This window comes from Mustela lutreola, chromosome 2 (assembly GCF_030435805.1).
Source record: "Mustela lutreola isolate mMusLut2 chromosome 2, mMusLut2.pri, whole genome shotgun sequence".
Taxonomy (NCBI): domain Eukaryota; kingdom Metazoa; phylum Chordata; class Mammalia; order Carnivora; family Mustelidae; genus Mustela; species Mustela lutreola.
In genome coordinates this window covers 154894213-154907498 of record NC_081291.1, presented here as the reverse complement: position 1 = coordinate 154907498, position 13286 = coordinate 154894213, and the positions used below count along the sequence as shown (strand labels likewise).

Genomic DNA, 13286 nt, shown 5'->3' with positions numbered 1-13286 from the left:
TCTCTGTCAAATAAATAAATAAAATCTTTAAAAAAAAAAAAAAAAAAAAAAAAAAAAAAAGGAGACACCTTTTTATCACCTCTGTGTTTACAACTACGGGTCAAATGGGAGAGGAAGTTGAGTTAATGAAGGTAGCTAACAAGCTTTTCAAATATTCAGAAGAAGCAGTATAAAGAATGTTAAACATCCATCCTCTGGAGTAGATTTTAATGAGAGGATTAGTAAAATGGCTCTACCTTCATCTGAAAAGGTATACTTACTTGCTCCTTCAGTAATTATTTAAGAACCTTCCAAATAATTAACTGTGTGTTGTGGGGGATGGAGAAAGATAGAACTTGCCTTCAAGGAGCCTGCAATCTAGAGAAGATGGTACCAAGAGAAATAATGAATTTCTTTAGTGATATATGTTTCTATACCAACCCTACATAACTACTTTCTGGGGTGATTTTTAGAGCAAGGTTTGTGCACATATTAAATTAAATAGTTACCAGCTACTGTTTGCCTATTTTAGTGAGGGGCTGTTGAAGGCAAGGACGAGTGACTGTACCTATCCATCTATATCATCAACGCTCAGCATAATATCTGGTATATACAGATGCTCAGAACATTTTTATTGAATGGGTGCTTGATAGATGTCTCGATTCTCCTTAGTCACATGGTTCTTTGAGTTTCATAGCCATCCCATTAACTTCCATGTTAAATGTTGCTTAAGATGCATGGGATATAAAAAGTGTGGTCTTTCAAAATGTCAGTCACTCTAAGTGCCAAGCATTCACCAGTATCACACTTTAAATGACATTTTCCAGTAAGAACCTCTAAGCAGCATAACACTCTTATTTAAAAAGAGAAAATTAGTGCTCTATTTCTCCCTACTTTTTGATGATCTACATTGAATTTCCTTAGAAGCATTTGCTTATAAGGGAACAAAGGCACCTAGTGTGTATTTATTGTCATCCAAGGGCCAGCTGTTTAATGGGGTTTTTCTTTTTGCTCTAAGAAAATCTGGAGGCATCTGTACATTGTGGAATTATTTCACAAGTAGATCATTCAATACAATATTGGCAATATTTCTGTTTTGCAGATAAATGGCTGAGAACACTCAACAACCTCTTTCTGCTCTTTCATGGGTAAAAAAAATTTTAGACTTAAACCTTTATAGAATCTGTATTTATTTTATTTCTTTTAAAGGTTTACTTATTTATTTTAGGTGAGGGGAGACAGGGGTACAGAGAAAGACTCTTGAAGCAGACTCCCCACTGAGTGCGTGAGATCATGACCTGAGCTGAAATCAAGAGTTGGATGCTTAACTGACTGAGTGACCCAGGTGCCCTAGAATCTGTATTTAAGTGAAGATTGCCTATTTTTAAGTAGGTTTATGGAGGATTCTTTGGATCAGAGTGGATCATAAGTAGCTTAATTATTTCTAATATATATATATATATATACATATAAGCCAAAAGAAGAAAATGAAAATCACCTATGATCCTACCTCTTTGAATTTATATATAAATTTTATTTATAATATGTTATAATTATATATATGCTCACAGACTGACACAATTTGGCTGTGTTTTTTTTTTTAAAGATTTTATTTATTTATTTGACAGACAGAGATCACAAGTAGGCAGAGAGAGAGGAGGAAGCAGGCCACCTGCTGAGCAGAGAGCCCGATGCGGGGCTCGATCCCAGGACACTGGGATCATGACCTGAGCCGAAGGCAGAGGCTTTAACCCACTGAGCCACCCAAGCGCCCCTTGGCTGTGATTTTTTAACCAAAATAGGTCTTACTGTATATAACATTTTAAAATTTCTTACTTTCCTTAAATGTGAATATCTTTTCACATGAATACATTTTTGTATATCATTTTTCAAATGACTGCATAAGGATTACATGATATTAATGTGTTATAATTTATTCAACCAACTAGTAACTTATGTACAATTTCTTGTGCAAATCAATGCATTCATCTCCATGGAGAAAGTTACATAAGCCCTTAGTTCCTTCTTAGGATAAATTTCTAAAAATGCAATAGGTGGATCAGAGGATTAACATACTCTCATAATTCTTAACAAGTAATGCCAATTGCCTTTGTCAAAGTTCCCTTGGTTTTCTCTTTCACCAGTATGTACAAGGGTTCCCACTTCCTCAAATTCCAATTTACCTGAAGTATGCCTGTTCTTTCATGACTTCTGGAGATTTGAAGATTTGCTTACCAAAACATAATTTGTTTTATTTCGTCAGTAGTGAAGCTGATCTTATCTAGCAGTATGACTGGTCATTTATATTTCCTCTCTTCATTACCTGCTTATTTCCTTTGCCCATTTTTCTGCCATGTTTACTTTTTCCTTATTGGTCTCTGATAATGGCAGTAATATCAGCAGCTAATATCTAATTCTTATTGAGTATTATGTGTCAGGCCCTATCCTAGGTGTTTTATGTTCAGTCTCGCCTAATGAGGTGAGTGCTTTTACCAGCCCTCTTTTATAAACAAGACGTCTGGACACAGGGACGTTAAGTAATTTACATAAAGTAACATAACTAGTTCATTTAGTATATTAAGGTGATTAACAATTCATCATGTGCATTATAAAGACCATCAACTTATCAACAGGTGTGTTGAAACTACTTTCATTGGTTTATTCTTCATCATTTGTTTGTAGTGACTCTGGCTTGGTAGGGTTGCAGGACTCTGCTGCCATTAAATAAATTGGCTTTTCTTTTCTCGTTTCTGCTTATGATATCTTAATCACCTAAAGAACACTTTAAATAGATACAAATAGATACTACAAATGCAAACATTCAAACAGTATAAGAAGACACAAAATAAAGAGTATATTACATTTCCCCCCTTTGTATAAATCAGAGTTCTACAAAGCAAAAGAATCTCCTTTAACTATTTAGGTTTTTTGTTCTTCTGATGACTGTCGTATGACCAAATAATATGGATATACCTCCCTTTCTTAATTTATCAAATCCATAGTATATATTGATTTATTATTATGAGCGATGTGACATTTGAGTTAACTTATCCCTTCCTTTCTCTCTCCCCTCTTCTAACTCACTCCCAGGAGTATTATCAATTTTGGTTGTGAGTGACTTTATAACTTTAAGTAATATATTTCAACCTCCATTTCTTGATTTATCAACTTTAGACAGTATGCCTTAACTAAGTGCTTCATTCTTAATGGGGGAAATCACATGTGAAAATGGTTATTCTCTATTATTCCTTGGATCATAAAATGCCATATTTATAAAAGAATGCTTCACTAGAAGCAGGTCTATCCTTAGTCATTTTAATGAAGGCAAAGAGATCTTTGTAAGTAGAATGAAAGATATTGATATAAATGGTTATATAAATTATATGCATCCTTATATAGCATAGATCACATTGATTTTAAAGATTATAGAGTCCAACTATATTGCTTTATTTATTGCTCAGAATAATTTTGTAATGTATATAGAACAACTGTTCTTATATTTCACAGGTAAAGAAATAAGTACAGAGAGTTTATAACCATGTACAGTCACTGTTGTGGTCTTCTAGGTTTGGTTGTGTTTTGTTTCTGTCCCACATCCACTTCTTCTTTGTGGCAATATCACTCTGTGCAATATCCCACCTCTCCCCAGGATTAGTATATATGCTTCCAAGTGAAAATGAGTACATTATTATTATTATTATTTGAAAATAAGTACATTCTTAAATCCATGAAGCATGTGACTTAGACCTGAGCTAATGAATGCAGATCATTCCCCTGGCCACAGTGGGTGTGAAATGGCATCATAATCTGTAAGGTGGACTAAGATTTGGACTGGGAATAATGGAACAAAGATGCTTGCTTCACTCTCCTGAAGGAAGGTACAGCCCTCAGAGATGTTGGCAGCCTGCTTGGGACCAGGTAGGGGAGCTAACCCTGAAGAAGCTGAGGAAAAAAAGAGTTCCTGCTCATTTCAGTGAGTCCTTTGCTGCCATTTCTACTCCTGTTATTCAGTCACATCAGCCAACACAAATTCCCTTTTTGCTTACAACAGTTTGTGTTGGTTTTCTGTCAACTGTAATAACTGCACAGTTAATCCACAGCAATCCTGACACCAGCTCTTTTGACTTAAATCTAGGACTCTTCGTACTCCACCATATTGCCTCTGAAAGTAATGTCTTTGTTCAGGATTCAAAAACACACGTCCTTCAAGACCTCTTCAATATGTCTTTTTCCTTCCTTCCTAGCCTATTAAACAGTCTTTAGAAATGCAAAGCCATCATGTGGAATTCATTCGTTTATGAACCAATATACATTCTACATGTTTGGGCATGGCATTCCCTACATACTTAAAATGACAGTATGGGTCAGAGAAAGACAAGCTAATTTCAATGTTTTTGTTAAATAAAGTTACTTTCATTTTAAAGTGAAAAATTCTGGATCATTTTAGGCCATAGGGATACCATCTACCACCTGCTGTCATATATAAGAATTGTGGTCATCAAATTCGATTATATGTTAGTTGTCTGAAACTCAGAGCACATTTAACCTAAAAAAAGTATCATAGTTTCCCATTGGCTTCTTAGACTAGCACAGAAAAGTTTACTTAATCTAAAATGTGGCTAAATTACTATGTATTTGAATGAAATGCTAGAACACAGTATTGTCACAATACTAACAATTAAAATTTAAAAAATACTAAAACTGAAATATTAAACAGGAATATTTAATGATGGGAGATGGGAATGTAAATGACATTGTGTGGCCATCCCAAAGGAACTCTGGAGGTAGTAAGAAGGGCCATAGCAGTTGATGATCTGAGTTCTTCATTAAACTTGATCTCATATCAAAGTGCATAACTTTTCTTTTCCATGATACAAGAAGAGCTTTATCACTATGCTTAAACTTCAAAACTATACAAAGATAGAACTAAGAAGAGGAAAACACAAAAGGGATTTCATTTGTTCTTTTTTTTAAGAAGATGTATTTATTTATTTTAGGGAGAGAGAAGGAGAGCATGCATGTGCCTGCATGAGCATGTGCACGAGTGGGGGGAGGGGCAGAGGGCGACAATCTACAGGCAGACTCCCCACTGGGAACACAGTCTAATGTCAGGCTCCATCCCTTGAACCATGACATCACATGACCTGAGCCAAAACCAAGAGTCAGATGTTTAACCAACTGAGCGCCCCAGGCACCCCTCATTTTTTCTTTTAATATGCATTGCAATCATATAGACTCTGTGTTCAAAAAGTTACTATCTTAAAAAAAAGAAAAGGCAAATACAAGTGTAATCCCAAGATTGCCCTGCTATGATGGAAGGGAATTGATAAAGGTTCATGCAGGGCTAGATTAGGGACTTAACATGTGGGCTAATGGTTCCAGACGGAGACTGAGGTGGTTCTGATTAGGCAGAAACAAGCTGAGGAGGAGTGAACTCTGTGCAGGTAAAGCACGAGTTACCAGGCAGAGAGTTGTTTCTGGGTGCTATGCACAGTTTCACATGAAGGAAGAGGAAAGTGAAGAGACAAACGTTTGAACTTCTGGTCTGAAAGTCATGCGAAACTTTTAAATAGGGCTTTTCTAAGGAAGCAAGAAGGTAGTTGGATTAAAGAATCTGGTGACGGTGCATAAAAAGGAGAGGGAATATGTGTGTATGTAAATAGGTATATAAAAAGATTGGCACGTGTGCTGGAAACTAAGCTTAAAAAGCACATAAGCAAGTGAGCAAAGTGAAGGGTACAACATCGTGGAAAACTGCACAGGGTGGAGGATGTGGCCAGCCACAGATAGTGCTGGAGAACAGATAGTGCAGATCCAGGATGGTGCAGGTACACACTTTCAGTAGAGCTCAGGAAGAGGCCAGTGGGGTCCAGATGCACCAGGTATAAGAAAGAGCCTAGAGTTTGAATGTGTGGAAGTTTCCACGCCAACTATTTCTAATTTAGTTTTCCTTTTACTTTAAAGGTGGAACTCTTTGGGGTCACTCTATGACACCGCAATTGCCAAATTTAGAAAACATAGGATTTTGGCTAGAATGACAAGTGTCTTGTCCCTAGTAAGGAAGAAATCCTGCCACGGTGGGAAACACTTCTTAAGTCATGCAATATATGAGTAGGTGAGAGAAAAGGCACTGCCATAATAATCATGTATTGACCTGAATAGATAATAAATAGACCGTTTCAAATGCCCCTGAGATCTATACACAACAGCATCAACCTTCATCATTGGAGTCTATTTTTAGTGGGAAACTACTATGAATGATGGTGCTGAAAGTGGAAAGGCCAAACTCTCCCCTGGTTGTAGCTGTGTGACTCTTTCCCAAGCTCACTTGTGCTTTAGTGGTTTCGTTTTGCTTGGCCTTTTACAACTTGGCAGCCCAGGAGGCAAAAATGAGGGACTCAGCAGATATAAACAACTTTTACTCCAAATGTTCCTTTAATACTCCTATTTCTTGGACAGAGATTCCTGATGTCCTAATTAATCGTTCTTGGTGTTTTCTTTAAAAGCATCCATTAGCATTTGTGAATCTGCCATGGCTTTTGCTCTCAGTTTCCACTCACCAATATTTTCCTTTAATACAGGAAAGCCTCCTCTCAGGGCCAGGTGAAATACAAGTTTATTTGAAGACCTTGCTTAAAAGTTGCTGAATTCACTGGCAACTTTGGTTGGCAGCCTTAAGAAATGTGAGTTGGCAGAAGAAGAGTAGTGCTGTTCTGTTGTTTCCTACTCTGAGATTAGGCTTTTAAACATCTTTTGTTACTTCATAATACATTTTCAAATGCATTTGAAGTGATTAACACCCTGAATTGAGTCCTATAGTCACATTTAATTGTCAGATAGCTATTTTCCTTTGGGATATTTGACAGTTGCCCAAAATGTTGGTCTTAATCTAAAACCAAGAAGAGACCTCTGACATACTGAAAGCCATCAAAGTGGCATTTATTAAATATAAATGGCAAGTGTCTAAAGGGGAGGTGAGGAAAGAGCACTACTTCCCATCTCAAAAAGAAAATTCTTCCAGGATCAAGGGAAAATTACATTAGCATTTAGTCGAAGTTCCATTAGTTTCACATATCACATGAGGTTTTAAAGATGTGTGTGTTCTGATAACACATTACATCTGCACTGAGAAATAAAGAGTAGTCTGATTCTCAGTTTCTGTCTCCAATTTGTCAAACTTACTAAAAATACAATGGTTAGCAGTAGTCCATTATTGGAAAATGGTTTGTATAAAGGAAAAAATTAAATGATAATGATTTGAAATGAGGGAAGCTCATATGTTCGTTTTAGGAACTCTAATTGAATTAGCTAAATATATGCACCTGAGGAAAAGAAGTTACCCCCTGAGTAGTATCTTGTAATAGGTTGGAAACATGAAACTCATTAAAATGTTAAAAATTAGGTACCTAATGAATTATACCCATTATTAGAGATTTTCTGTGGTAGCAATTGCTTAAAAATGAGAAATTGCCACATCTCTGTGACATAAGAGAAAAGACACTTTAAAGCCACCAGGAATTATTACCAACTGGAAGCATATTTCACATGGTCAAAAAAACAGAGGCCAAGTTCTGATACTTACTATGTGAGGACAATGGCCACTGCATCATTCAATACGCTCTCCCCGAACAGGAGTGTGTACAGGTCAGGGTCGACATGCAGTTCATGGAAAATGGCCAGCACTGTCACTAGGAGGAAACACACCCAAACATGCAAAGTTAGCTAAAACACAGCCATGGATTTGTCCGTGGTTATGGTCACCTCTAGAAAGGATTCATTAAATGCTCATGTTCTCAAATCCATCCTTGGTATCCACATTGGACCTTCATTAAAGAAAGAAAGAAAGAAAGAAAGAAAGAAAGAAAGAAAGAAAGAAAGAAAGAAAGAAAGAGAGAGAAAGAAATCTGACGAGCCACTCCATTGCTTAGAGACTTCTCTGGGCTTTCCACTGCTTACAGAGAAAGTTTGCGCTCCACACTCCAAGTATTCTATAATCTGCACCCTGCTTACCTTCCAGCATCTGCCCCTGTATCCCCTGCTCACCCACTGCTGCCTGCCTCAAATCACACTGAACTTGCCATAATTTCCCCCAAATCACTGAAATCATGTAGTTTTAAAATTAACTTTGTATTTTGATCCACTTTTTCAGAGCAGCAATTTCTTTCCCATCTATGAACTACCATGCTCCCCATTCCCTAAATGCGCACACACAGACTCACACATACGACTTCTTGTTCTCCTGAAACCCCATTCTTCAATTTTTAAAAACCTCCCTAAGTGTCTCCCAGGACCCCAATTCCTCAGCAGAAATCTGGCTCACTCCTTTTTAGTCCCCATATTTGAATCAAATCACAAAACTTATCACAGAAGACACTGAGCTCCCTGGGGACAGGGCACATCTTTGCAACACAGGGTACTTGGCAAATACTCAGTGTTTGATGCACGGATGACTGAGTGAATAAATGCATTAATGAATGAATGTTGTTACACGGCCTACTCCTGTGAAGGGAGAGGTGGCCAGTATCTGACTCTCCTTCCCTCTTAAAGATTATACTCATCTATAAAGATGAGCCCTGTGTTTTTAAGAGCAGGACCAGAGAACTTGTTTCTTGCAGCCTGCTGCATGGCTACTCTATGCACACATAGTCTGTGGTGCCTTGGAGCATACATTAGGACACTAAATAATCACACACTGATTATCTATGTTCATCAAAACCATTCAGTGTCTTGATACTTGAAACAGTTATGCGAAGTGTGAAAAGCAATCATTAGGAAAATGATCTATTGAGTTGATTGCCAAAGGGGTAAAGAGGATGATTGGGAATGATACTGATGGTAAATTTTTAAGGCAGAGTGGGCATTTTCATTTCTGTTCTTTCCTTTTTCATGGACGGTGAGGTTAGTAACTATGTTGTATAAAAGAATAGTGCTATGGGGAGCAAAAGCTGAGTTGGAAGGTTTTGTAAGTAGAATCAAGAAGTTTGGTACTTGTTCTGCTGCAGTGGGGAGCCAGGAAAGGATTTTAATCAGAAGAGAGACAATCTGATTTTAGTTTTGGAAATAAAGCCCAGGCAGCAGGGCAGAGGGCAGAATGGACATGTGGCTAGAGGCTTTCCCAAATGTTCTCCCAATAAATGAGCTGTACTGAGATAGAAAGAATCCTAGAGTCAGACCCACAAACTCCTGTACATCCTGCTTCACCCAGCACATCCACCATCCTGGGTTCTGATAGGTCATTGGCCACGGTGGTTTGTACTTCACTTATTCATTGATTTTTATCTCCCTTGTGTGTCACTAGCCCTACAATATAGCAAGCCTTTAATGAGTGAATATAAAAGGTAATGTCAAGAAAGGACATAGCAAGAGAGACTGTATGTCTAAGATACTTGGGACGGAGAATTGATGAGTCTTGGTGTTTGAAAGGTAGCAAAGAGTGACTCTGGGTTTCAATGCTAGACAATTAGTGGATGGGGCTGCATAAGAGAAATTAGTTTGTGGACAGGGGAATCCAGTAACTTTGGTTTGGGACATGTTGACTTAAAAAGGTTGAATTTCAAATGGAAATTTCAATAAGAAAGCTGGAAACAAAAGGCTGAAACTATACAGAGTTAAGGCAGAAGACAGAATTTGGGGGTTATAAACATATAGATGAAACATAAAGCTAAAAGAATAGCTAAGCACCTGGGCAAAGTATATAGACAAAGAAGAGGGTTCATAAAAAATTCTTAGGGACATTTATAGTTAAGGGGTGAATGGAGAAAAAGAAGCAAGAAAAACACATGTGGTATATTTGCCAAACCTGACCCTAAGCAAGAACAAGTCAGCTGGAAACCACATTCATCATGAATTTCTGTAGATAGATTTTTACTTACTGAAAATTATCCTGGAGGAAGGAATATTGAACTCAAAAACCAGCTTTGGGATAGAAGAGACTCCAGAAATAAAATGTTATGAATTGGCATAACAATTAGATCCCCTTTTGCCAGAGATAGAATAAATTTTATTATTCTAGCTGAATAAGTCCTTAATTATGATAGGCAAAATGGCAGAGATGTACTCTCTAGTAGTGGGTAGGTGTTCACATTTGCTCCAACCCTTAGTCTTTGCAGGTAGTGGTAGGAGGGGAAGGTAGCAATTATCTCTGCTAAGTAATCTCTCTCCTTCTTGGATAGAGTCAAGACCTTGTATCTCATCAAAACAAAGAGGCTTCATCTTGAGGGGGTACTGTTGTTTTTTTTTTTTTTTTAAAGATTTTATTTATTTATTTGTCAGAGAGAGAGAGAGAGCGAGCACAGGCAGACAGAGTGGCAGGCAGAGTCAGAGGGAGAAGCAGGCTCCCCACTGAGCAAGGAGGCTGATGCGGGACTTGATCCCAGGACGCTGGGATCATGACCTGAGCCGAAGGCAGCTGCTTAACCAACTGAGCCACCCAGGCGTTCCTGGGGGTGCTGTTAATTAACAACATTTTCCTTTCCCCAGGATCCTGTGGAATAAAAGTAAAGTTATTCATAAAGTACAAAATTTTATCATGGCAGCTTTATTGTTGACTTTTGTCTTTGTAGTTACTTCTATTTCTAAGCTCTGAAGTTGACTTGCAGCTCATCTGCACTCCCAGAGAGACGTTCTAGGCCCACAAATTGGGAAGAAAAACCTGTGTTCCTTCCCCCCACCTCCTCTGTTATGGGGTCCCCTCTGTGCTGAGAGGAACTCATCTTTCCAGTAAGAACTTCAGGCTTTTGGAGAGAAAGACTTTTAATTGAATATCTAGTTTTGTTCAAAACTGTTTTGGCATTCCCACAATTCCTTTTGCACAAAGAACTGAACTCTACTTCATAAGTGATATCCCACACAAAAGAGAAAAGCTATTATTTTGCACATTCCTATCTACCCTGTAAAGAAAAGGAACAGCTTCGAAATAAAGCCAGGCAGTGTATCCTACAAGATGGAATATTTGCTGGGACCACAAATGAATTGAATAGGTGAATCAGGAAATTAGCAACCCACTCTTGCTGCTAAGCTTGGAGCTCTTAAAGAAATTCATTTAATTAGCTCACTGGCAGGACTTGTTCTTACACAGAATGTCCAAGACTCTGTGGCACCTTCCCAGGAGACAATCTCTTGGAACAGTGGTGGACAAGTTCACACCAGCTCTGCCCATACCTGGTTGGGTTTGTAAGGACAACCTGGTTGTCCAAGACTGGCCAAAAAGCAATGAGACTTCTGAGAGTATGAGGAGGGAGAACACCCTGGACACCATGTAGATAGGAAGGGGTGGAGATAAAATCCAATTTCTAAACTTCTTGATTTTAGCAGGGATTTGGTCTTATTTGCTTTTGTCACATTTTAGTTCCACTTATCTCTTTGTGGCAAGTTCCAACACTTCATCTGGGGCTCCTGTTCCTCCATACACCCTCTCTCTCCCTGACTTTTTAGCTAGAGAGAAACCCACTTTGTCTCTCAAATTGGTACTAAGGGATACACGCACATAGAAGCTTATGCTTAAATAGACAAGTACACACAGACATACACACAAACATACACACAAACATGCACTCCAGGTGAGAGTAGTGGATGCCTGAGAAATGCCATTGAATCATTGGAGATTTCTGAGAAAAATAAATAACTGCATCAAGCAAACATCATCAAATCTGAGAAAAATAAATAACTGCATCAAGCAAACATGAATGATGAGGCAGTGGTGTGGACTGCACTTCTAAGAAGCTGGTGATGAGGGATGGAGAGAGAAAAAATAGAGCCTATGGGGTAAAAAGCCAAGTGAGACTTCCTCTTAGATTTCTAATTTATAGGTTGAACAAAATAAGCCAGAAGAAAGAGAGGTTGAAGACAGGAAAAAGAAGGGGAACTGCTGGGTCAAGGTCAAGAGAAGACAGAGAACAACTGCAGGGTTGAAAAAAGTTGTTTTCTTGTGAAGCGAGATCATTTGCTGAGAGCAAGAAGACCAACGCATGAATTAGAGGCTAAAGGAGGGTTGAAAATATCCAGAATGATTCAAGTTTTATGAAAAAAATTTATGAAAAGTTTCCAAGGTCATATATAGGATAACTCTCATTCTTCAAGAGAAAAGCCCCAACAATGAATTAATATATTTTGATTAATTTCTTCATCATACCAAGAGTCTTATCCCCCACTACAACCTTATTATAGCACAAAACTAACATTTTCTCATCTCAAATATAATAAGCATAACTGGACCTGTAATACAGATAATGACTACTGGATCCCATCAATACATCCATATGCTGATTCCTAAAAGTTGTTTTCCTTTTCTTTCTTTCTTTTTCTTTTCTTTTTTTTTTTTTTTTTACTGCTAGTGTTGTAACTGACCACTTTCCCAATGCTCTTTATCTTTCAGTCACTTCTAAGTCTTTGGGGTGATTTAATAACAGTCCCTTCCCTGGGATCTCGATTAGCAGTTTTCTGACCCATATTTTTTTGGTGTTTTACAAGGAATTTAAATTTCAAAAGATATTTTAATGCAGCAGCTCTCAGCAAACTGGCACAAGATCTGCCTGGGTCCATGAACAACTTCACACAATAGTTCTTTTCCCTGTTGTTCTAAGCTATCACTCAGTCTTGTCAAACTGCTGACTGACTTTCCCTGGAGAGTGCTCTCTGTAGTTTTCTGTGCAAATCAGTATGTATGACACTTGTCCCCAACACATGGAGAATCAAATATCTCAGGCTTGCACAGCAGAATTGTGTCAGACCTGGCAGGTGGAGAACCCTGGAATTCTCATAAACAAGGTAGCATTTTTCCAATTCCAAAGTGAGTATTGTGAAAATGTATTTTCTTTTTTCCCCTCAGAGGGTTGATGGAGGAGGAAATTCTCCCGCAAAGTTTGCCCACTTTTCTAAAATATTGCACATAGTGAGATTTCAAGAAGAGACTTCCAAAAAATTGAGGTATCCTGAATACAGTCTGAGATACTGGATTTTTTTTTTTTTTTTTTAAGATTAAACCTTCTCAGTGGAGACTTGGCAGCAGAATCAGTACATAAATTGGATTTGCCAGTCAAGCTCTGCTAATCATATTCCAGAAATACAACTAGAAAACTCAGCCTTCTAAAATAGATCAGAGAAACAATACTAGATCTAGAAACTAATCACTAGAAGTTACTTCATTGAGGTAATTCCAAATGAGAAGTTACATAAAACATCATGAATGATTTAGCCTTTAAAACACTTAATTTTATTTTGGCCATCAATATGATATATCATTTTGGTACGGAGTTAGTAGTGGAGAAAATACTATTTGCAATCACACTAATATAGTCTTCTTCACCAAC

The 13286-nt window shown here is 37.8% G+C and overlaps 1 protein-coding gene across 2 annotated transcripts in view; it reads right to left on the bottom strand.

Annotated features, from left to right (window-relative positions):
• SLC9A9 (solute carrier family 9 member A9) overlaps window positions 1-13286 on the bottom strand; it is a 695514-nt gene that overhangs the window by 360998 nt on the left and 321230 nt on the right. For both annotated transcript variants that reach the window (XM_059163846.1, XM_059163845.1), the window contains one exon: window positions 7562-7667. In XM_059163846.1, coding sequence (XP_059019829.1) covers window positions 7562-7667 — 106 coding nt within the window. The remainder of the gene's footprint in view (window positions 1-7561; window positions 7668-13286) is intronic.